At 38.2% G+C, this 26,900-nt stretch overlaps 1 protein-coding gene across 1 annotated transcript in view; it reads right to left on the bottom strand.

Annotated features, from left to right (window-relative positions):
• The window catches only part of ticrr (TopBP1-interacting, checkpoint, and replication regulator), a 75,168-nt gene that overhangs the window by 6,767 nt on the left and 41,501 nt on the right, over window positions 1-26,900 (bottom strand). The window contains exons 15-20 of the mRNA XM_051920785.1: window positions 19,359-19,496; window positions 18,063-18,153; window positions 17,736-17,797; window positions 12,465-12,614; window positions 10,512-10,648; window positions 7,633-9,967 (exon numbers count right to left, since the gene is read on the bottom strand). Of these exons, the coding sequence (XP_051776745.1) occupies window positions 7,633-9,967; window positions 10,512-10,648; window positions 12,465-12,614; window positions 17,736-17,797; window positions 18,063-18,153; window positions 19,359-19,496 (2,913 nt within the window). The remainder of the gene's footprint in view (window positions 1-7,632; window positions 9,968-10,511; window positions 10,649-12,464; window positions 12,615-17,735; window positions 17,798-18,062; window positions 18,154-19,358; window positions 19,497-26,900) is intronic.

The raw sequence follows: 26,900 nt of genomic DNA, 5'->3' as shown, positions 1-26,900 counted from the left end.
TTTGTTTTTCTTTTTTTTTTTTTTTTTAAACTAAAGAGTAATATTATTGACATGCATTGTGATATAATGAAATGGATAAGGCTTTGGACTTAAGATTTCAAGCCCTGAGGTTGTGGGTTCAAATCGTGCTACTGACAGTGTGCATCTACTTCACTAGATGTACGAATTGCAGCTAAACAAGAAATAGTATTTTTCTTGATGAGGGAGTGAAGTTTGCATTATATACTGTACATATATGTATAGAAAGATAGACTGGTAGATAAACAGATTGATTAACCCTGTTGGATCTCTCTCATATATCACCTTGGTCACTTGCCTGAAGTTGTAAAAAAACAGTACAAAATGGTTAAATTGCCCCATCTAGTGGTTCTATCCATATTACTAAACGAGAATGGTAAACCGGATGGACGCAGGGACATCCGGCCATGGGCCGTGGACGCAAAAGATGTACTGCGCAGGCGCCCCACAAATCCCCCCCCTCTAAGCAACGGAAACCGGATGGAATGCAACGTAAAATAAGAAATGAGGCGCCGCGCCCATAGCACACAGAAAAAATGAGTCAGACGCCGGCGCCGCACGAAGCCCATTGCACACGAAACGGGACACACACAAAGAAGAGGATTGAGACCCACGACACACAAAGCCCCCCTCCAGTAACTGAAATAAGAAATGAGGCGACACACCCCTAGAACACCAAAAACAAAGGAGTCACACGCAAGCACCACATAGCACACGAAACGGTTCACACACAAAAAAGACGATTCAGACCCACGACACACAAACACCCCCTCCACTAACAGAAATAAAAACTCAGGCAACAAGCCCCTAGCACACAAAAAAAAAAGAAGACGCGAGCGCCACACAAAGCCCATTGGACACGAAACGGGACAGACTACGGACATAGCACACGAAACGTACACAAAAAGGACGATTCAGACCCACGACCACACTAACATAAATAAGAAATGACACACACAGCCCCATTTCTGAACGAACCGTCCGTATTAAACATATGTCATCTCAACACATTCACACTATGCAGCATAGGTGCATCTCATTACAATGAGGCACCATTAACCGTTTCAACCGCAGAAAAGGCTCCATATTAACAGTGAGTGCGATCCTCCTTATTACATATCCATGTTTCTAACGCTGAAGAACAAACAAGTCATGAATTCACGATCACGGGTACAAAACGATACGGCTTGGGTAACGGGACCAAACAGACGAACCCGCATGAAAAAAAACAATACACGTCGGCGCCTACAACGCGCTTCTGAAACTCCGGAAGAAAAAATGTCTCGGCTCCAAAAACGCAAAGCTCAACTAATACAGTTACAGAAACGAAACCAGATGGACAGACACAATCAACGTAGACGCATGCACCGCGCGTCTCAAAGTGCTGCATTGAAACAGGCACGGGTTCAAAACGAAACACCTCCTGTCTCAGACATACAGCAACAGCAGCTAAGGGACAAAATAAATAAACGCAGACGTCTACAACGCGCATCTGAATTGCCAGTAAACAAGCAGGCAAGGCTCCAAAAACAGACAGCTCAACTGACCGACATACAAAAACGGGCAAGGCTCAATACAAACAATGCACGCCGTAAACTACAACGGGCTTCTCACACAGCACAGGCAAATCGATTACAGCTCCAAAACAACACGTCCCAAATACTGGACATACAACGACGCGCCTCTGAAACGGCACAAGCAAAAGATACACGTCACGGACATCAACGACAGACACCTGCTAAACGCTTGTGCCAGTTAGGTGACAACGCGTTCAATAATGAGTCCACTATTCAGGAAAATTCATTGGGATTAATGAATGTCATTTGCAATCATTGTCATTCACTTAACTTCCCAGAAGAAACAACTGGCAATACAAGTAATGAATTTACACGTTGTTGTCAAAAGGGTCAAATTAGACTGCCTTCTTTACATTCCTATCCTGAATATCTACAGAAGTTTCTAACTAACGATGTACCTGAAAGTAAAAACTTTATGAACTGCATTAGATCCTACAAATCGCTATCCACTATGAACATGAACAGTAGCAATGCACGTGGCATCCGTCTTGCAAAACTGTTAATTATTGATGAATGTACAATGGCATTCAGTCACTTACTCAACACCATTCATAAACTTCTACAAACGTTGATGAATAATAATATTCCCTTTGAAGGAAAGGTACTTTTATTAGGAGGAGATTTTAGACAGTGCTTAGCTATTGTTCCACATGCCATGCGCTCAGCTATTGTTCAGTCCACCTTAAAATACGCAGACAATTGGCATTGCTTTCAAAAGATACAGTTAGTACAAAACATGCGATGTCCAGATCCAGATTATAACAATTGTTTATTACAACTGGGAGATGGTACACTCACCAATACAGATGGACTTCACCCAGATATTATTACAATTCCTCAAGCCTTTATCTGCAACGACTTAGTTACAGAGATATTAGGAACAGTAATCTCATTAGACCAAATACCCCTTTTAACACAACACACTATATTATATCCAAAAAATATTAATGTGGATCACATAAATAACCAAGTCATTGCATTACTTCCTGAAGAGACACAACTCTTTCTAAACTCTGACAAAGTTGACTCTGATGATGACAATGACCATCTTCATTTCCCCTTAGCATATTTGAACACTATTAACCCAGCCGGATTACCACGACACAATCTTAGCCTTAAAAACGGAACAATAATCATGCTATTAAGAAACCTTAACACTAAACAGGGTTTATGCAATGGCACACGTTTGGTCATCAACACCATGACACACAATGTTATTCAAGCGACAGTTCTTACAGGATCACATGCTAACAATACTGTTCCGATTCCTACAATTGACCTTACAAGTTCTGACCTGAAATTACCTTTTACACTTAAACGGCAACAGTTCCCCATTAAACCTGCATTTGCCATGACCATCAACAAATCATAAGGACAAACCATGGACAAGGTTGGCATCTACCTCTCTGAACCCGTTTTTGGACATGGGCAACTTTATGTGGCCTTCTCACGAGTTCAACGTTCATCTGACGTTAAAGTTAAGGTTATAAGTGCTCCATGCCAAGGAAAACTCATTCAAGGACAAGACACCATCTTTACTACTAATTTTGTGTACAAAGAAATTTTCCAATAAACCTTTACACTGTGCCACACACTTTATTGTTTGCTTTCTATATGCATCATCTACACCTTCACACTATGCTATATCTCATTCATACATCACGCTCTTTGTCATTTCCCAACACCAGGGGTTGGCGAGCGAAGCGAGCAGGGGGCAGAGCCCCCTAGTATTATATATATATATATATATATATATATATATACACACATATACATATAGTATATACACACATACACTATACATACACACACTTTTTTTCTTTTTAATAGGATGCTGTTTACGTTTTCCATTCCACAGAATGCTATGAATGTATTTTCTGGGAAAAGCATGTTGGTGCAAGTGTTAGTGCTACTGCATCAAAGCTCTAGTAAAGGTTCAGAGTTCAAATTAATATCATAACTTCTCCAGTGACATGTGTACATTCTACTCAAGTATTTGTAGGGATATCGTCCAGTATACCAGTTTGAATTCAACTGAAATTGCAGTACGGTCATAGACCATGATTTACACTATAGACAGACTCATGTCAAAAACTACAAAAATGAAAAGTTTGCTAGTAAACATGAACACACAAATGATATCAAACTGACAAAAGAAGAATTAAAAATTATCCGGTGAAAACACAATTACTTTCAGGAATTATATCCACAGAAACCCAATGATAAACCTGCAGATGTCTGTCAAAACAAGGTTTACTGAGATGGAAGTTGTTTGAATGAAGGAATATTTGCACCACCTTCTTTTAGTTCCCAATAAAAAGAAAGCAGTAATCACAGCTCATAACACCTGTACAGTGTATATGTATATTATACATACTATTTTTGATTCACATCATTTGTAATTGTTCCAAATTACTTATTTGAATATACATGCTTTTTCTGTCAGTAACAGTACAGTAATCCCTCCTCCATCGCGGGGGTTGCGTTCCAGAGCCACCCGCGAAATAAGAAAATCCGCGAAGTAGAAACCATATGTTTATATGGTTATTTTTATATTGTCATGCTTGGGTCACAGATTTGCGCAGAAACACAGGAGGTTCTAGAGAGACAGGAACGTGATTCAAACACTGCAAACAAACATTTGACTCTTTTTCAAAAGTTTAAACTGTGCTCCATGACAAGACAGAGATGACAGTTCTGTCTCACAATTAAAAGAATGCAAACATATCTTCCTCTTCAAAGGAGTGCGTGTCAGGAGCACAGAATGTCACATAGATAGAGAAAACAATCTCTAGCAAACAAATCAATAGGGCTGTTTGGCTTTTAAGTATGCGAAGCACCGCGGCACAAAGCTGTTGAAGGCGGCAGCTCACACCCCCTCCGTCAGGAGCAGGGAGAGAGAGAGAGAGAGAGAGAGACAGAGTTTGTTTTTCAGTCAAAAATAAATACGTGCCCTTCGAGCTTTTAAGTATGCGAAGCACCATTCAGCATGTCGTTTCAGGAAGCAGCGGCACAAAAGATAGCAACGTGAAGATAATCTTTCAGCATTTTTAGACGAGCGTCCGTATCGTCTAGGTGTGCGAACAGCCCCCCTGCTCAATCCCCCTACGTCAGGATCAGAGAAAGTCAGCGCAAGAGACAGAGAAAAGTAAGCTGGGTAGCTTCTCAGCCATCTGACAATAGCGTCCCTTGTATGAAATCAACTGGGCAAACCAACTGAGGAAGCATGTACCAGAAATTAAAAGACCCATTGTCCTCAGAAACCCACGAAGCAGCGAAAAATCCGCGATATATATTTAAATATGCTTACATATAAAATCCGCGATGGAGTGAAGCGCGATATAGTGAGGGATTACTGTGTGTATATTATATATATATATATATATATATATATATATATATATATATATATATATATATATATATATATATATATATATAGGGCGGCACGGTGGCGCAGTGGGTAGCGCTGCTGCCTCGCAGTTGGGAGACCTAGGGACCTGGGTTCGCTTACCGGGTCCTCCCTGTGTGGAGTTTGCATGTTCTCCCCGTGTCTGCGTGGGTTTCCTCCGGGTGCTCCGGTTTCCTCCCACAGTCCAAAGACATGCAGGTTAGGTGGACTGGCGATTCTAAATTGGCCCTAGTGTGTGCTTGGGGTGTGGGTGTGTTTGTGTGTGTCCTGCGGTGGGTTGGCACCCTGCCCGGGATTGGTTCCTGCCTTGTGCCCTGTGTCGGCTGGGATTGTATGAGTGATGGGCTATGCAATGGGACAAGATTAGTTGTATTGAAAATGGGTCGAACAATTCTAGCAGGTGACAAAAAGGGTAATGTAGTACATTATTATTATATTCTGGGGATAACATTAGACACCAAAGTAAATCTTGATATGCCATTCGTATTAAAACATTTACAGTTTCCCCGTTTAGCTTTTGCTATGACAATTAACAAATCACAGGGACAAACTTTCAAAAAAGTCAGTTTATTTATTAGAGAGAGAAACGATATTCATTCATGGGTAGTTGCACGTTGCGTTATCACGATGTAACTCCAAATGCAGAATCAAAATTCAATGCGATATTGAAGAAAAGTTAATTCCAAATATTGGTTTTACTGAACTTTTACAGTATACAGTTATAATGCAGCGTATAACGCAGCGAATATCTCCAACGCATCATGAAACAATTTTCTTGCAATTTATTACATTTTGCTATTTTTTACTATGGTTAATTACTCGCTGTAATGTAAAATAGTTAGTTCTATTATGCATTTGTAACAATTCCCATGAAAATAACAATCTGTTTAAATTGTACATCCGCTTCCCCATACGCGATCGGCAGAGCCGCAAAGTGGCTAGTGCGTAGTGCCTGCCCGGAGGTTGGCGAGCGAAGTGAGCAGGGGGCAGAGCCCCCTAGTTACAGAAAAGAACAAGAAGGTACACTTCAAAACATCCAGAAAAATCACATTGTCTGATTTTTAAAGAATTTATTTGCAAATTATGGTGGAAAATAAGTATTTGGTTACCTACAAACAAGCAAGATTTCTGGCTCTCACAGACCTGTAACTTCTTCTGTAAGAGGCTCCTCTGTCCTCCACTTGTTACCTGTATTAATGGAACCTGTTTTAACTCGTTATCAATATAAAAGACACCTGTCCACAACCTCAAACAGTCTCACTCCAAACGCCACTATGGCCAAGACCAAAGAGCTGTCAAAGGACACCAGAAACAAAATTGTAGACCTGCACCAGGCTGGGAAGACTGAATCTGCAATAGGTAAGCAGCTTGGTATGAAGAAATCAACTGTGGGAGCAATTATTAGAAAATGGAAGACATACAAGACCACTGATAATCTCCCTTGATCTGGGGCTCCACGCAAGATCTCACCCCATGGGTTCAAAATGATCACAAGAACAGTGAGCAAAAATCCTAGAACCACACGGGGGACCTAGTGAATGACCTGCAGAGAGCTGGAAACAAAGTAACAAAAGCTACCATCAGTAACACACTACGCCGCCAGGGACTCAAATCCTGCAGTGCCAGACGTGTCCCTCTGCTTAAGCCAGTACATGTGCAGGCCCGTCTGAAGTTTGCTAGACAGCATTTGGATGATCCAGAAGAGGAATGAAACCAAAATAGAACTTTTTGGTAAAAACTCTACTCGTCGTGTTTGGAGGTGAAAGAATGCTGAGTTGCATCCAAAGAACACCATATCTACTGTAAAGCATGGGGGTGGAAACATCATGCTTTGGGGCTGTTTTTCTGCAAAGGGACCAGGACAACTGATCCGTGTAAAGGAAAGAATGAATGGGGCCACATATCGTCAGATTTTGAGTGAAAACCTCCTTTCATCAGCAAGGGCATTGAAGATGAAACATGGCTGGGTCTTTCAGCATGACAATGATCCCAAACACACCGCCCAGGTAACGAAGGAGTGCCTTCGTAAGAAGCATTTCAAGGTCCTGGAGTGACCTAGCCAGTCTCCAGATCTCAACCCCATAGAAAATCTTTGGAGGGAGTTGAAAGTCCCTGTTGCCCAGCGACAGCCCCGAAACATCACTGCTCTAGAGGAGATCTGCATGGAGGAATGGGCCAAAATACCAGCAACAGTGTGTGAAAACCTTGTGAAGACTTACAGAAAACGTTTGATCTCTGTCATTGCCAACAAAGGGTATTGAGATGAACTTTTGTTATTGACCAAATATTATTTTTCCACCATAATTTGCAAATAAATTCTTTTAAAATCAGACAATGTGATTTTCTGGATTTTTTTTCCTCATTTTATCTCTCCTAGTTGAGGTATACCTATGAGGAAAATTACAGGCCTCTCTCATCTTTTTAAGTGGGAGAACTTGCACAATTGGTGGCTGACTAAATACTTTTTTGCCCCACTGTATTCCACACACATGCAATTACCATGTGACTCTACAATATGACAATAATAGAATGCATTTAACAAAATGTTTAAAACTGAGGAAAACCAAGAGTTTTAGCGAACACTGATAAACAATTTTCAATTAATGAATAATTTAGAGAGCTTACATGACATGATGAAATCTTCACATTTAGCCATTAGACTGCAGCTTTCTGTTTCTGTGCTACTGTACACCTCAGAAGAAAATAGGCTGGCCTTCTTGCACCCTCTCTGCTCTTCCTCTTTATCAGGAGTAAAAGCCTCTGCACTAGTTCGCTTTTTAGACTTTGTACCAAAGGATGTTTTCTTGGAACAATTTAACAGACCACTTTGGTTAACAGCATGGACATCTTGAAGCCAAACGATTCCATCCAGGTCAGAATCCTCCAGCAGCTTTAGGTTCTGATTGTCCTCATTGGGAAGGCCTTGAAATATCCATTTTTTCTTACTTCTGCCACTCATAGCCTTTTTCCGACGAGGCCAATTTCGGAGATTCTCCGGAGTAGATTTGCCTGTACTTTGAGGGGAAGGGGTCCAGGGAGCACAGTCAGTTACTGCTGAAGGAGAATTAGTGGTAGATGAATGTCTATTTGGAGTATATGACTGACAAATATATGTCTGAATTCCAGCCTTTCCAGGTGTAGTTTTAGCTGGTGTACCATGAGAACAAAGAGAGGATGGTGAGGAATAGCCAGTATCTCGATGCTTAATACAGTGAGACACTGGACTTTCTAAAACAGAGTTTCTTTTACTTGTGCTTCCTGATGTCATCCCTTTCAAACCACCATCTGGAGCAATGTCCTCTGCATTAAGTGAGTCAGTGCGTTTAAACTTCAACTTTGGAAGTCCTGAAGCTTGCATTTCCAGCTCTACCTGGTAAGAGGGAGTATTAGGAGTTGCTTGGCAACCCGCCCTATTAGATGAGCGAGAACCTCTGGAAGCGGTGAATTTATTTGGGCATTCAGGTGTCCTAAGGCGAGCAGCTGCCTCTCTTTGGAGACGATCTGGAGTCAGTCGAAAGCCATAAGTGATACCAGAATTACTTAAAGAACTTTTACAGGCAGCTTCAAATGCTTCATTAGATTTTGAGGGCTTTCTGGTGAAAGAAATATTCATTTTAAGACCTCCTGAAGTCTGCGTTTTTAAAATTGTAGCATCTGAAATTTCAATGCTTTCATCATCTTCTGTTGTGGTAAAAGAGTTAGATCCACCAGCACTAGCTTGAGAAGAATCTATGTAGCCACAGAAAACATCTTCAGATTCATTCTGAGAACACTGAGAAAAACTTGAGTCTTGGCTAGGAAGGTTACTGTTGTTTGCTGCCTTTAGGTTTACAAGATTCTTGCCTATTAATTTCCTGTCAGAATCAGCCTGCAGTTGGTTTTCATTGGCCTTTGATTTTGACAGATGCTTCCTTTTAAACTTAGAAATATTTTGATCACTGTTTGTGGACTTTATCGGAGTAGGTTCTAAAGCATAATGTAGGTTGTTTTTCCCAAAAAACTTAGTTTCTTCTAGATTATCATCTGTGAAAACGTTATCACACTTTTCCCTCATCTTTCCTGGGGTAATACAATTATGTAAAACTTTTTCAGATGAACCACTTTGACAAATACTGATTTCTGGATATGTATCAGAACATTTTAGGGTGGAGATTGTCTCATGGTTTGACAAGGTATCTTCAAAACTAATGTTTGTTCTATCTGACCTTCTGAGTGAAGTGGAAGGCTTTGTAAAGTCAGTTTTTTTAAGTGAAATCAAACATGCCTTTTGTGGTGTAGAATTTAGTGTTGAATTTATTGAATCCACACAATCTTTTCTTGGAGAAAATGATTGATAAGTACACATGTTTTTTTTAGAAAACACAGTATTCTGTCTGTTTTTACAGTTTGTCTGTAGTGTTTCAATAGGTTTTTTTGGAGTACTAGGTCCTTTTATGCTCCTTGATGATGTTGTGAAATCTTCATTCCTTTGTAATTTCCTGGGAGGGGTGCAGTTTTCAAATGACTGTGTTAAAGACTTGGCCATAAAAGGCTTGTGAGGGCTTTTTCTTGGAGTGCATACCTTTTCAGGGGTCTGTTCTATACATATTTCATTCATTGTTAAACTTGAGGATTCTGCCACATTAAGAGATGGTGACCATCTAACAGACAAGTTTTTTGGTGATCTCAATGGACTTTGTAAAATACTCAACTTTGGAGAAGAGAAAGACTTTTCAATTCTTTTCACTGGTGTCCTCAGCTTATTTACAGGTGATTCCTCTTTAACAGATGTAACTTGTAATAAACGTGGACTTCTTCTACATGGTGATTTAAAAATACTGTCCTTACACTTCTCTTTGGATTTAAGAGGTGTTTCAGTCGGTGTATTTGGAGAGGTCTGGAAAGACCTTGTAGATGGTCTGTCATTTGACGATAAGCTCAACTCTTTTGTCGAAGTGGACCGCAAAACCTTCTTGGGAGTCTGCAGAATTAAAATAATAATAATAAATAAAAAGTTTACAATAAATAATAAATGGTTTTATGAACTAGGAAAGCTAACACATAGATGGAAATTTATGACATCTTTAGAGTGAAAACTAGGGCACAAATTATTCTTTAGATAAACTGCGTCTGTTATTTTGCTTCTCATAATAATTAGTTCTATCTTAATTATTTCTATACCAATTAAAAAATAATGGTATTTGATAATTATAACATATAGTCATATATAAAGTGAGTTTAATTAAGACTGCAAATGAGGTTGAAATTTTTTAAAAAGCTTTAGGGTAAATAAAAATATTCTGCACTAATTCACTTGAAATGTACATTACACTGATCTGTCTCTCTCTCTTTTAACTCTGTTTAAAAAAAAAAAAAAAAGTTTAGTTTACAAAGAGCCACAAATTTCCTTAGTATGCACAGTTACCGCTTGGATCATTAAGGAACAACACGTAATACCCATATTGCATTGTTCTATTTATTTGTCCTGCTCTATACAGATTATTCTACAACATTCTCACTTTTACCTTATATGCAGAATGATCTTCTGAGCTTTGACTGTGCCTTCCGTTAGTTTCCTGTTTGGAATGCTTAGACTTTGGTGACAGTACCTCACCAAAAAGAAGTCGAACTGGAGACTTAATTGTTTGTACATCAAAAGGTCCTAAAACACAAAATATAGAGACATTGATTCATTTTAAGAAAAAGTATTGTGTTGTACGTCAAAAAAAAAAAGTTTTGTTTAGTAATGTACATTGGGTATCCATCCATCCATCCATTATCCAACCCGCTGAATCCGAACACAGGGTCACGGGGGTCTGCTGGAGCCAATCCCAGCCAACACAGGGCACAAGGCAGGGAACCAATCCAGGGCAGGGTGCCAACCAACCGCAGGACACACACAAACACACCAAGCACACACTAGGGCCAATTTAGAATCGCCAATCCACCTAACCTGCATGTCTTTGGACTGTGGGAGGAAACCCACGCAGACACGGGGAGAACATGCAAACTCCACGCAGGGAGGACCCGGGAAGCGAACCCAGGTCCCCAAGTGTCCCAACTGCGAGACAGCAGCGCTACCCACTGCGCCACCGTGCCGCCCACACATTGGGTATCCATTTTTTAAAAATTAGTGATCTCCACTTTTTTCAGCATAAAGGACTATCTAATACAATGAATTTAATCAAAGTGACGGCCTGACTGGCATATGGAGGGACAGTTTGTGGAAGTTACTTTAAGATATGACTTGTGTATGAATTGCATATTTAAGTAAAAACATTGTAGCAGCTTCTATCACTTGCAGCACACACTCTGCTAAGACTACAAGATATTGGCAGTGTAAGGTGGGCAACACAACTTTTGCTGTAAAGTGAAGCTCTGAACATGGTACATTTTACATCTAATACCTTTAAAATGTAATGGATTTGACCTGGAAACTCCCATATCTACAGTTCACTATAACAAGTCAGAGGCTACTGAGAAATTATCGTGCTTGTATTTGAAAGAAAAGTATTTCTGGGAAGCATTTATAGCACCGCCTTAACTAGACAATATTATAAACCACAGACCATCACTGACCCACCACCAAACTGGTCATGAATGATATTACAGGCAGCATAACATTCTCCACGGCTTGTCCAGACCCTTTCACGTCTGTCACATGTGCTCAGGGTGAACCTGCTCTCATCTGTGAAAAGTACAGGGCACCAGTGGTGGACCTGCCACTTCTGGTAATGTCAAATGCCAATCGAGCTCCACGGTGCCGGGCAATGAGCACAGGGCCCACTAGAGGACGTCAGACCCTCAGGCGACCTTTATGAAGTCTGTTTCTGATTGTTTGGTCAGAGACATTCACACCAGTGACCTGCTGGAGGTCATTTTGTAGGGGTCTGGCAGTGCTCATCCTGTTCCTCCTTGCCCAAAGGAGTAGATACCGGTCCTGCTGATGAGTTAAGGCCCATCTATGGCCCTGTCCAGCTCTCCTAGATTAACTGCTTGTCTCCTGGAGTCTCCCCCATGCCCTTGAGACTGTGCTGGGAGACACAGCAAACCTACTGGCAATGGCATGTATTGATGTGCCATCTTGGAAAAGGATGCTTACCAGTAGTGACACGGACCGTAGCCAAACGCAAACCTAGTGAAAAAATAGTCAGAAAAGATGAAGAGGGGAAAAATGTCAGTGGCCTCCCCCTGTTAAACCATTCCCGTTTTGAGGGTTATCTCATTGCTGCCCCTCTAGTGCAGCTGCTGTTAATTTAATTAACACCAAAGCAGCTGAAGCTGATTAACAATCCCCTCTGCTACTTAACTGACCAGATCAATTGCCCAGAAGCTTTAATGACTTGATGCTATACTCTGATTAAAAAGAGTTCCTTTAATGAAAATAAATAAATGAATGAATAAATAACGTGCACTATGTAACAAAGTTACTTAAAACACTGTGTACAGCCCCCTAGTAAATACATAACAATTCTCACCTTTTTTGTTATCAGTGAATGCTAATTGTGAAGAGGAGTGAACCCGCTCTAAATTGCGTGACACAGGCTGGGAGCTAGAATAAAAAGAGCTGGAGTACCTCCTGCTCAAAGCAAGCTTCTTGATTCGAGGACTTCTTCTTAGATCAGTCTCTATAATAAAAAAAAAGTCAGTCAGTCGTTATCCAACCCATTATTAAAAAAAAAAAAAAAAAAAAGTATTATTCAAAAATAAACAATTTAAAATTAGCTTTTACACTGTGCCTACAGGATATGAATGTTTGATAATTAAATCATTGATGAGTTATTAAACAGTGAACTATTTCCAATTTTTTTCAATTTGAAAAGTACATTATTATTGTATATATTCCATAGTATACCTAAAATATCACAAATGTAGAAAATGAGTTAGGTATCTTAGACATACAGGGATCAAAGGCAATATATAGCAGATGGGGAGGGGAGTTGTAAGGTGGGTTTAATAAGATGGAGTTCAGAGGATGTTAGTTATCAAGTCTTTTTTAATTTTTGAATGATGTTCTTTTTAAGCATGTATATGCTGGGTTCAAGTATAAATGTCAGTTTTCATTTGATAGCCACGATTCAGCAAGCTTTCTGCCACACTTGGTATTAGCTCTGAATTTTACTTGCATGGTATCCCAGTTAAACATGTGTCTGGTAGAACTTGTATGTGTGTGTATATCAGAGAAAAGTCAAGCAAAATGACAACTTTCATTGGCTAACTAAAAAGATCACAATATGCAAGCTTTCGAGGCAACTCTGGCCCCTTCTTCAGGCAAGAATATAAGAAACAGTGGGTCCTTCCTTCTGACGGCATTGTGATATTGCTGTATACATATGGTGAGAGCTTTAGATGTTTGTCACATGTGTACAGCTGGGCATGAATTGCATGGAATGCTGTAAACTGGGTTGCTTGTCTTGATGTTTTGCTTTTGGCATTGAAAAGGATCATCTGCAAAGTGTTTGCAGGCTCATGTGCTATCTTGATCCCAGATCAGGGGCCTCATGCACAACGCTGTGTGTAGAATTCACACTAAAACATAGCGTACGGAAAAAAGCGGAAATATTCATACGCACAAAAAAATCCAGATGCATAAATCTGTGTGTACGCCAACTTCCACGTTCTTCCGCTACATAAACACCGGTCAGTGGGCAAAGTAACGCACGTGCACACGCCTGCTGCCACTACCCAACTCCTCCTAGAATTACGCCTCTTTGAATATGCAAATCAATATAAATACCCCTTAAGCTCAGCATTCAGTGAAAAGGCAATGGCAAAAGCATGGGGAGAAATAGAAGAATTTCAGCGAATACCAAGTGGAAGCAAGGAAAAATGTACTATTTGTTGATTTAAACAGTGGTATAAACAACAAAAGGAAGTTGATCAAGTAACAGAGTGTCAGAGAAAAAAGAAAGCTCAAGTTCACAAAGTCACACAGTGCCCGAAATAAAAAAAGAAGTTGTCAGATATCAAAGCCGCCGTGAAAAGGCGAGTCGTAGACCACCGTCTAAGTGTCATTTGAAAGCTTATTAGGGTACAGAGAAAAAAAAATAGGGACACAGTGAGGAAAAAGCTCGAAATGTCAACTTTAAGCTTGAAATTTCCACTTAATCACATAGTTTATTTAGTCATTAAAGTAGAACATCATAAACCTCATCTTAAAATTGTTTAATTTACTAGTTTCTCAAATCCCACTGTAACTAAAGTAGAATGTTAAATGCTTTGTTTTGTATGTGTTCTTCTATGTGCTCTACGTGTGTGAATCACTACGTGCTTCTTAAACGGGCTTTCTCTTCCTCTGACAGGATCCAATACTTTCATGATATTACAGTTCTCTGAATAATTTAAATACTGAAATGTATACTTGCTTTAATTGATATGATATGAATACTGAAATGATATCATGTATTAAACATGGGTGGTGCAGTGATAGTGACGAACTGGCGCCCCATACAGAGATTGTTCCTGTCTCACGCAAGATGCTTGCTGCGCCGTGCACAACCTTCGATGAAATAATTTATTGCAGCAGTACTGTCTCTTTCAAACGTACTAACGCCCAATTCCTGTTCTTCCTTTCTTTCTCCAAGTAACCAATCGCCACACAATTAGCTCAGTAATAGACGTTAAGCCACCTGTAAGCTTAGAACTCAGATTCTTCAAAACTTTTAAGGAACATTGAAATATCTTCGTAGTACATGTTTAATTATTCTGTCCATCAATCCTTCCAGTGTTGCGCCAGCCCCAGCAAGAATAAAGCGCGAGGCAGGAACAATCCCTGAACAAAGCTCCAGCTCCTTGCTAGCGCTGCAATACCGTGTCCTCAAATGTTTAATTATTAAAAATATAGATTATTTAAATGTTAATATTTTATCTGTATAATGTAATAAACATATTTTGCTGCATTTTATCTTAAAAATGATATTGTCATCATATGTAAATACACACTTTATAAACTGGTGCAGGTTGTGCAATATTATAACTGTATTGCAAGTTTACAGTGAGGTAATTACTTAACTTAGAAGTACAAACAGTTCTACAAGGAGCACTTGATGGACTGATTGATTGCGTTTATAGTTCTGGGGATGAAACTGTTTCTGAACCACGAGGTCAGTACAGGAAAGGCTCTGAAGCATTTGCCATATGGGAGCAGTTCAATAGACAGCATGGCTGAGGCAGCGTGTGCTTGATGCTGAGCTGTGATTCCACACTCAGATACAGTGATATAAATACTCCAAGTGGTGCAGTGAGAGTAACATGGAAATAGATGATCTGCTGTGGCAACCCTTAACTGGAGCAGCTGAAACAAGTAGTAGAAGGAGCAGTGAAGTAACAACGCTAAAGCAGATATGGTATTTGGAATAGTATGGCCATTCCGTGGACCATTATATTGTATTATTACAGGTTAATTACAATCAGATGCCTTAAACTAAAACAATATGCGGTTAATTTCAGTGTATATGATAAAGCTGCGTCAGGGATGTGTATCTAAAGAAGAAAGGGAAACCACACTGGAACAAAAGCACTGCTTTGACGCTTGGTGCTGCCAGTTTGCAAAACTGTACGGAGAACTTGCGTACACCAGGGTTTGAGCTTGCGTGAAAATGTGCATGGCTTTACGTCAAGTTTAGGTTTTATACATCGCAATTTGAGCTTGGAAATGGGAGTCTGCAACATTTTTGTGTGTACGCACCGTTTATACATGAGGCCCCAGAAGAGGATGCATGCTGTACATTCTGATATGCCAAAATTACAAGAGAAGGTGTGATAAGTGGAGTGTGGGACCATATTTTGCCGATTAAAATGAAATTACCGTAATAGACACAGTATTTATTAGTGTAATAATTCACCAAAACTACTACTGCACTATTTTAAAAACTCATAATACAACATATACTTGATTATCATATGTTTTGTTAAAGACAGATCAATTTCTTCCTCCATTCATGAGTACAGACACATCCATCCATTATCCAACCCGCTATATCCTAACTACAGGGTCACGGGGGTCTGCTGGAGCCAATCCCAGCCAACACAGGGCACGAGGCAGGAAACAAACCCCGGGCAGGGTTCCAGCCCACCGCAGAGCACACACACACACATTTCAGATTTAATGGTAAGGCTGTGCGATAAATTTATTTTGCAATACTAGATATATGTAAATATGTTGTCAAAACACCTTGACAATTGAATACCACCACCATATAATCATGTGCATACATACATTTTCTATACAGAGTCCAAATCTAGTATACTTTTCATAATAATGCAAAGGAAAGTTATTTTTGGCCAAATTTAAAAAAAAAAAATTCATTATCAGTGATTAGAAACAGCTCAAATGACATTTTTTTCAACCATTTGTGTTTTATATGTTTTCTACTTATACTTGAATTTCCTTTAAATGTATTGTATTAAACACTTCACCTGCATTGCTGGCATCTATGTCTGCCAGTCACTAACATCAAAGTAAGCACTGCTCGCTCACACTTTCTGTATGACATAAGACAAAATTTTTGAATCATTCCCACAGAAATCGCAGATAATTATACACATAAATATTCATAATGGTTATAAATTATATATTTTACAAATAAATGCTTTTTCTCATCTCTATAGTCCATGATGTGTGTGGGTACTTATTTTATATCATGCATTAATACAGAAAGTAGACTACAGAATTTAGAGAAAGCACTTTAGCCTTGTGTCTCCACTGCAAAAGTCCTATTGCCTGGGATTGTGGCTGTTTGTGAGCGTCGGATGAGGACCCTGGCTTTGGTTTGAGGGATAGTGTTGTACATTGAATGTTTCTGACGCTGGGTGAGTGGAATGAGGTGTGGCTGGCAGAATGTTGGCGGTGGGAAGAGGAAGCAGCTGGGAGTGCATGGAGACACACAAGAACTGAAAACGTAGAAGAAAAGCCAAGAATGGCAGCCTGACCGCTGAAGAAACCAACTTTGCTTAAAGAGTTAAATTTATTCTTCCACTTTTCGCACTCTCTGGTCTTTACGATATTTTATTTCATGTTGGAAATGCTACTTGTCAAAGATAAATAATCTTCTTATATAATATGCCACCGTGGCTGTACGTTTGTCTGTCCAGGATTTTAAATCACCTGTATCTCACAAACCGTTTGACCTATTGACCTGAAATTTGGTACACATATACTACGTGATGTCTACTATCTGCTTTCGGGGTGATGATTGACCACCAAGGTCAAAGGTCCACCCAGGAAGATGAAGGTCAAAAATCAAATAACCTGTAGCCTGAAATTTGGTACACATATACTACGCTGAAACTCTGCACTACAGTTTTATATTAAAAGAGAATAGTTTTGGAATTATTACTCTATTTTTTTTTATTTTATTGAAGAATCAACTTTCAGCAGTGGACAGCAGGGCGGCGCATGCGTACGGTCACCGTTCTCATCCCTACCACCTTCGCCGTCACTTCCCCTACCTCTTCATATCTTAAATCATTCTTGAGGCAGATTGAAGACAATTGAAGTGCCACCTTAAGTGAAAAGTTAAGGAAAACGCACTAAGTAATTTCAACACAAAAACTGACTTAATCAGTTTGCAAGCGTTGAATGGATGGCCACAGCAACAGAACAATTCTAATCTCTGCAGTGCAAATGGGGTAAAATGTTCTACATGTGTAAGAGATTAAGACAGAACATCATTTAAATTAATGATGAAAATAAGCAATGCGGAGAATAAAACTGGCCACAACATTTTGAGAACTGTTAAAACACTTACCAGGTGGTGGTTTCAGAGGGGATTCCTCTACAATTGAGATATCAGATACTGAGTCTGACCTTCTGAAAAACAATTAAAAAACTTGTTAATACTAATGTCATAAGGATATTCAAACTAAAACCTAAAAGTAGCTTAAAAAGTTCTCTACCCTTTCTTTGACAGGGATTAAAAGATATACAAAAATAGAATATTGTTAAAAAAAAAAAAAAGATGACATAAGTGTTCAAATATAATTAGATCAGGTCAGTTAAAATGAAATTACTCAAAACCAGCTTAACATACAGACACGTAAGAGCATTATTTTGAAAAATGTAGTTGTAGACTAACCTCCTTTTTATCTGATTGTATAAGAGTCGATTAGAAACCTGCTTATGAAGAGGCGTTTCAGTCACTTTTCTTGACCGCAACTTTAGACAGTCTAATTACAGAAAAGTTGCGACATAGGAAAAAAACAAAAAGAACAAAGAATAAATGATAAATATATTTAAATAGTAGACCAAACTTACTCTACCCTATGAACTTTAATTCACAGTATAAGGGAAAAATAATTTAGTAAATGTAGGCATTTTAAAATACTGCAGTAACAAGATACTCCAATGTTAATAGGATGTATTTGTCTTAGTAACTATGGTTTGATTAACCATAAACGGTTTTACTATTTAGCTATGGTACAGCTGTGAATAAAAAAGGCTGCTAATCCAAACAAATTAAATTTTACTCCAGTCTAACCCTAAGAATATTGGCATATGAGCCATTTTAATTAATCTCACAAGTTTGTACATTTCTTAATTTTTTCATATAGCTGTAAGTTATCAATGTTTAACATAAAAAAAAAAAAAAAAAGGTAAAGGAAAAAAAAATATTTTGCAGCTCTCTGAAGTACTCTGTCTCGTCTAAGAAATACTTCTGTTTGCTGATGGTTGTTATACAGTAATACAGTATACTTATTATTTCTACTTGAAAGGCTGTGCATAAAACATCAACCATAATGTCAAACATTTAAGTATGGTTAAACTTCACATTATGGTACATTGAAGTGTAATAATAGGTTTTTCAGCATGTAGAAGAATCCTTTGATGTAAGAAACAATTAACCTTTAACTGAAACTGATACATAAAAACATTACTACTGCTAATAGCCTACATTTAAATGATTAAAAAAAATTTAAACTGGTTCTTAACATATGAAAACATCTGATAATTCCTCGACTTTATTATTATTTTATTTTGTGATAATTGCAGCATAAATATAACATAGAAAAATAAGTTTATATATGGGCTTGCACAGAGACACTGGTGTAAGCTATACAACAAATTTCTGGCCTGAAAGTAAACCTTACTCTAAAGTAACCACAGTAATAAGTTGCACTTTATTTACTTATATTCCTTAGAATAAAAGTAAAGTACTAGCGTACTTGTACTTTACAAGGAAATTTAAGTGCACAAAAATGTTTCCTTGGGTGCCATAATATATTACTATGGATAAACACCAGTAAAACAAACCTGGCAATAACTACTCTTAACCCAAGACCAATTTAAATTGATAACCAAAATACTACAGTATGATCATTTCTATAGCACTTGTACCAACACACAAAAAAGGAAAAAAGAAAGCCATGATTACCCATTTCATTTTTCTTTGATTGTGTGCCATTCTGCTTTAGTTTATCCACTGCAGACACAGACTGACTTCTCGGCAGCTTGACTTTGGCGGAGGGATTTGAGCGTTGATTAAACAGATTTCTGCGAACTTTAGTAACCTCTGAAAGAGATACTCAAAAATTAGTTTACATTCAAAACTAGTTTATTATGTAGACAAAAAAGCTACTTGCCCACAACTAAGTAAATAAGTGCATATGAAATGCTAGAGTGGAGAATTAGGAAGAGAAATACTATGATTTGTTTTTTTAATAACAAAAAAAAAATATTAAAAGTGTTTCATAAATTTTTTTTGTTTATTACAGAAATTATTTGCATCCAGTGTTGTGTATGCCCTTTAATTCTGAATGTCTGTGAAGCACTTTGAATATGGGAAAGGTGCTATATAAATAAAATGTGTTATTACTGAGTATTAACTCCCCTCACACCCACTGTGAGAATGTGCACATATTGTACAACAGTGTATCCATGTTATTTTAAGAAGAAATTTGTGGTACTTTTTATTTTTGTGGGATTCAGACATTTCAAAAGATTATAGCGTTGTGCTTCACCTCACTGATTGTCTACTTACATAACAACCACTCAGCCCTTGAGTAATTTCACTTCAAAAAATTGTCTCCAAGTGTTGTTATTGAATTAACTGAATGCTGATGCCCTAATATGAATTGCTGTCTCTGTTCTCTAAACAATTACTTATCAATCACTGAAAAAATGTCAAGATTACTCACAGACTTTCACTATGTATGATAAAATTAATTACATGTTTATTTGAAATACTTAGGAATCATTCAAAAACCACTCATTCATTTTCCAATGATTATTTGAGCCGGGGGTTACAGTGAGGGAGATGCATCCCTTTTCCCAGTTTGGCAACTCACAGTGTGGGATCCCAACACGCTCTCGAGCCATCTGGGAGATATAACCCTCCCAGTGAACCATGGTTCTTCCTTGGGGTCTCCTCCCAGCTGTTTGTGCCCATAAAACTTCCACAGAGAGCCTTCCAGATGGCATCTGTATGAGATGCCAGAACCACCTCAACTAGCTCCTCTTGATGTGGACCTGGGTCAGTGGCTCTACTCCGAGCCTCCCCATGATCTCTGCACTTCTCACCCTCTCTCTAAGGGAGAGCCCAACTACCCTGCAGAGAAAGCTCATTTCGGACGCTTGTACTTGCAATTTCATTCTTTTGGTCATTACCCAAAGCTAATGACCATAGGTGAGGGTAGAGATGTAAATTGAGAGCTTCACATTCTGTCTAAGCTCCTTTTTCATTCAAAATCTGTACTAACCCCTACTCTCTCTTCTGTTTCCTTTTCCAGTGTCCTTTTGGTGGTGGCTTGCGCCACCACCATCTACCCAAAGCACCATGATGTTCCAACAATGATGGATGGATTAAAAGTCAGAAGTCTGTATGACAATCAGCATCAAGTGACTCCGTGAGAACCCTAACTACAAAGAGGACTATTTCATTTATGTTAGGTAGAATGCCCAGAGGGGACTGGGCGGTCTCGTGGCCTGGAACCCCTACAGATTTTTTTTTTCTCCAGCTTTCTGGAGTTTTTTTGTTTGTTTTTTCTGTCCACCCTGGCCATCGAACCTTACTCCTTTTCTATGTTAACTAATGTTGTCTTATTCTAATTTCTTATTTTGTCTTTTATTTTTCTTTTCTTCATTATGTAAAGCACTTTGAGCTACTTTTTGTATGAAAATGTGCAATATAAATAAATGTTGTTGTTGTTGTTGTTAGTGTTTTCACCATTACAGATTGGTATAAAGATCTATATTACTAAACCACAGTTTAATTTATGCATGGATGGCGGACGCACCGCATGCGCACTGCGCCTCAGAGTCAAACCCAGCGGCTTCCCAGAGTCAGTAGGTGGCGCCCAAACAACACAACCTGTGAACTAAACCTGCTCTAATCCACTGTGCCAGCGGTCTGTGTGGCATATTTGAATCACATAACGGAAAGAGCTCAACGATTTGTAATACAAAACCGAGCCCGTAGTTCCCAGAGTCAGTGCGTGGTGCCCAAACACCACAACCTGTAAACTACACCTGCTCTAATCCACTGTGCCAGCAGTCAGTGTGTGTAAGTTGGATTATGCTTCCTAACAGTAAATGACTTCTACCTAACAACATTGCCACAGAACAACAAAGACGAGACCGCATGGAAAAAAACAATACACGGAGGCTCCTACAACGCGCTTCAGACACACCAGAAGCAAAGACGTCACGGCTCCACAATGAAAGAGCTCAACTAACGAAATCGGAGGGAACAGAAAGTGCCATTCTTGGATTTGCAATTCTTTCGAGAATCGCGGGCTTGCTGGTTGCCTAAGAACTACCTCATCATATTATGGCCGTTTGGTAAAAGTCAGAAAGAAACAGAAAAATCTTAATAATTACACTTACTCACTCAAAAACATTGTCCTCATTTATTTATTTTTTTAATTACCTCAGCAAGAGTGATGCAGCAAGTCCTATAAAATTCGGCACTTGGTTTGTGGCACGTTCAATAGGTTTTACCATGGTTCAGATCTCACATATTCTTTCATTTTTTCAGTATTAATTATTGTGCACAAACATAACATGCCACAAAAAAGTGCAAAATCCTGAGTGTTGATCTGCACTGTGACAGTGGTTTTGGCAGTTTTAAATAAATAAAAAATGAAATGTATTTTAATTAGGTCAGCTGAGATTTATTGTATGTACATGCTTCATTAATACACACCACGCTGCCACTCAGTGTGAATCTCGTTCCATAGAGTGAGTTTGCGAGCATGCCACATGACGAACCACCTACACCAACCCCCAAGTTTTCCATGCAAGTTGGAGGACCTGCTTGCAGGGCTGAATGCAGATTACGGCTATGAAAAGTAGGTACTGTTTATGGGGGAAAAAAAGATCATATGATTGATCAAGCATCTCTTAATAAACCACTGTGTCTGTATGTGATTCAGTATTTGTGTTAGCATTCCCTACATAAAGAACAACTGTAGATGCATACACAAATCAGATGATTTCAGGCACACTGACAACTTTGCTACAACATTAAACATTTGACACACTTCTGTGCAAAGCATCACTTGTTACAAACCATGGCAAAATATAAATGTTAAAGAAATAGAACTGCAGGAGTTTCAGCAGCCTGAAGTTACTGAAATTTAGAAAACTGGTGGTGCACCTATGGAAAATGTCAAAACTCCACTCATTGCGGCTATATGCAAAAAGAAAATTGAACAGGAAACAACAACCTTGCTACAAGAAAATCATACCAGGAATCTGTGATAAATTTTATTTCTTCAAGTTTACTTTTGCTGTCATAAGCATAGCTCAAAACTGCAGAAGGTACACTTTCTTAAATCAAACATTTTGCCGATTCAAAGTGGACATAGTCAGTAAATTTTAAGGCTTTTGCAATTTAGCCATTTCACCTGCATTTTAACACAAGTAAACAAGCTACGTACATTATAAAATTTATAAAAAAAAAACTTTAACACACTATTTTATATGGCAAATTATTACATACCATGATTATAAAGAAATTACTTACTAGAAAAAGATCAAAATTACCTTTTAAGAAATCACTATCCAAACATTTTGTTTCACATGAGCAACTGTAATTTTTATAAGTTACTTGCTATGTTAACATTCTTTTTGTTGTTACTGTTCTTTATTCTTCCCCAGGGGAAAGTTAGCTTCTTACTGAAGCTCTTTAAATAAATAAATACATAAACTGGTAGATAATTAAATAGATAAATAAATATACATACACACTTTGATCTAAAAGCACACTGGAATTACTATAAAGCAAGAAAATTCCAAAGAAAGAAAAGTTCCGATTTGGCTGTCACAGTCACAGCTAGGCATTATGCAGATGTATTTGTATAAATAAGCCCCAGTAGCATTTTTTGACAATTGAGTGGAATAATTCAATGGCTGAAAGTAGTCATTATTTGTGTGTCAGAGGGAGCATGTGCAGCATTGTTCACAATGGCACCCAGTTTTGTTTTAATTCTCTCTTTCGCTATGACCTCCAGGGGGTCCAAGAGTGTATCCTATAACTGAACCTGCCCTTTTAAATAGGTTGTTGATTCTGTGGGCTTCCATTGAAGTGATTTTACCAGCCCAGCACACCACAACAGAGAAAATCTGTCACAGTTATAGACTTCCAACATTAAAAGAAACATAGCCTGCTCTGCTCTTTCTTATATAGTTCCAACACCAGTCCCACCCGTTATTAATGTGGTCTTCCAAATACTTATAGGAGTCTCTTTGACACACTAAACACTGAGCACTTTCTGGCAGTGAATTATTCAGCAGAAGTGTGTCAAGAAAATCCTACATATCAATGATGATATGCCAGTGTAGTGCCATTTTCTTTCACTTTAGTCTTTCTGGTGTGCATTCAGACAAAAGTGAGTGAGTGAGTGTATATATTAATCTATGAATTTATTTAATGAGCTTCTGTAAAACAATAAATTTCCCCCCTAGGACAATAAAGTTAAATCAACTATGGGTAGCCATCCACTTTGAAAGCACATGGATGATTTTTGGTTGTGCAGATATTTATTACAACACTTCCAATTTTAAAAACAAATCTCTTAGGTATGCTGGCTATTTCATTTATTAACACCAATCCAAACAACAAGAAATATACTGTACTTTGATACCTTTTGGTCCTCACTAATTTGAGGTCTTCTATAAAACTGGATTTACACCTCCTTGAAAATCCACTCTCTAAATGTATTTTTTCTATTTAACATAACAGTCTCAAGACCATTTAATTGATTCCAGTATTTTGTGGGACCAAGTGGTTATCCTTTTGATGGGTCTTCAATCAACATGGGGGGGGGTCCATTCATGCACACATAAATACAAAGACAAATTAGATTAACCAGTTCACAACATATTTAGAATGCTGAAGAAAAACCCATGCAACAATGGTTAGAACCCACAAACTCCACAAAGAAAATGACAAGGATTTGGCCTTTGTTAATTGCAAAACTGGTTTGAGATTCCTATCATAGTACTTTCAAAAAAGTTATCAATCTGTGAATCTACAATCAAGCACATCTATTTCTAAAAAGCCTTTTTTGAAAATATAAAGCATCAAATAAAAAAAGTAGGGGTTGATATTTAACTAGACTGAGTTTTAGAGCTTAGAAGTTAGTATCATTTAAAAGGAATACCTTATAACGTTGCACCAAATAAAGAACAGTTTCCTTTTAAATTAAGTGTGCTACAAATGTCAGACAATGATTTGTAATGGACCTGGAAATGAATGGTGAAATAATGCTAAATTTTTAAAAAGACAAGGTGAAAACCAAAAGATCATTAAAACTGATATGACAAAGTCCAATAAGTAAACCCAAAAAAGTCAGAACAGCAAAATATTCTGACTACCAAATGCGAGGGACGGTGGCGGATGGCGGAATGGGGGGAGAGGGGTAGGACACCCAGCCTCTCCGGAGAGAGGGCGGGGAAGCGGGCCCGAGAAGGTTTCGGGACCAACCGTCCAACGACGGGGGTCGGCACAACCGGTAATGATCCTTCCGCAGGTTCACCTACGGAAACCTTGTTATGACTTTTACTTCCTCTAGATAGTCAAGTTCGATCGTCTTCTCGGCGCTCCGCCAGAGGCCGTGAGCGACTGCGGCAGGGCCGATCCGAGGACCTCACTAAACCATCCAATCAGTAGTAGCGACGGGCGGTGTGTACAAAGAGAATTTCCCATTGGGATTAATAAAGTATCTATCTATCTTCTAGCTACAGCAAAAGATATAATATATTACTCACAAACCTGGAAACTTGCTATAGCGTGTTGTCAGGTTTTACATCAATTTCTCAATGTAGCAACAAAACTTCACATAACAGTAGTGCCATATCTCAAATAGTACCAACAAAAAGGCGGCATAAAAATACAATAGCACTGTATTAAAAAAAAATATAAAGCAATTAATAATACTTAGAAATGGATCCTAAATAAGAAAAAAAGAAGCATAAGTTATTCAAATCATGTGAAAAATTAAGTATACCCTATGAAATGCATTGTAATTAGTTTTTTTTTTTTTTTTTTTTTTTTTTTTTTTTTTTAACACATGTGGACATAATAAAATGTAATCTTCATTTAAATAGTATCTATCATACAACCTTTACATTTTGTAGTCCACTAAATTTAACTGAATTTGTATACTTTAGCACATTTCAAACTCCAGGACTTGGGATGTTTCCCAGTACCAACCAGCAAAAGTGTCCAGGACTACTTTACACTCCAATTCAGAATATCTACTGCAAAATTATATGAACCTAATAAGAACAAACGATACAAATATGAACTCAAAAACATGGCTGATTTAACATTTCTGATTTGTTTGCAAAATTGGACTTTGAAGCTCAGGCTGTTTACCCAGAGTAATAGCACAATTACTTACTATTTAGGTAATTCTAAGCAGGAACAGAATATTTTTAACAGATGTACTGTTTTCTGAACAATGAATGTGCCATTATACATGTGATATGCATAATACTTTGTTTAATAATTTGAAATTATTAGATTTTGTGCAGTCATACCTTACTTGAATTTCTTAAAAGTTTCCAGATTATTTTGTTAAATATTTAGTCTCATTAGCCACATTCTAATGAAACAGAAAATCCTCTCTGTCACTTAACTGGAAGTCTCCGATTTCCAATGGAATGCTAGCAACAGTGGTGTCAAGCACACCAAACCGTTCTAAAATGCCACTGCATTTGGCTGGGTTCACTATCTTGGCATCTGCCAGGACTTTTAAAATCATCTTCATGTGACCTACACTCTTCTCCTGATTAGACAGACATGCACTGAACAAATGTGTACATGACTGGCACTTTCTCAAGACATTTGCTTACCACTGTACTAAATGCATTTCTACAGTCCATTTTAAACAGCATCTCTTACAGTTAGGGCCATTAACTGATACTTGATACAGATGATGCAGGGTAAGTTTCTCCACACTCATGAATATGCTGTAGTATCATTTTGACTCAGAATGGCCCATGAACTGAAAATCAAAATAACTTGTTCCAATCCCTCCCAAATCCTGACATGAATATCCAGTTGTTTATGCTGTGATTTGTGGTTTAGACTATCATAAAGAAGAACATGTCTTCTGCTGGCTGAATGAGCATTGACTTTAACTATAGCGCAAGTCCATAACAAGAGAACACACTTTTGCATTCCATATATGGAAATGACTTAGCTATATCACTTTCAAGAAAAATTTCCTGAAAAAGGTTACCCAGATCCTTGCATGACTTATGTAAATAAGGCTTGTGTATCACATTGAACACCTAGGGAATAACAGATAATCAGTTATAATCTCATACGAAGACAATGATGGTAATATCGTTTAAATATCACTAGCCCGACTAGTAGGCCTGGGTGAAAATATAGATTTTATGATTAATCGCTATCTTTAATTTAAGCAATTTAAACGATTTTTGTGACTATCTATCCTCCTCTATG

The sequence above is a fragment of the Erpetoichthys calabaricus genome, chromosome 17 (assembly GCF_900747795.2).
Source record: "Erpetoichthys calabaricus chromosome 17, fErpCal1.3, whole genome shotgun sequence".
NCBI classification, from domain to species: domain Eukaryota; kingdom Metazoa; phylum Chordata; class Cladistia; order Polypteriformes; family Polypteridae; genus Erpetoichthys; species Erpetoichthys calabaricus.
This window is presented reverse-complemented; position numbering and strand designations above follow the sequence as displayed.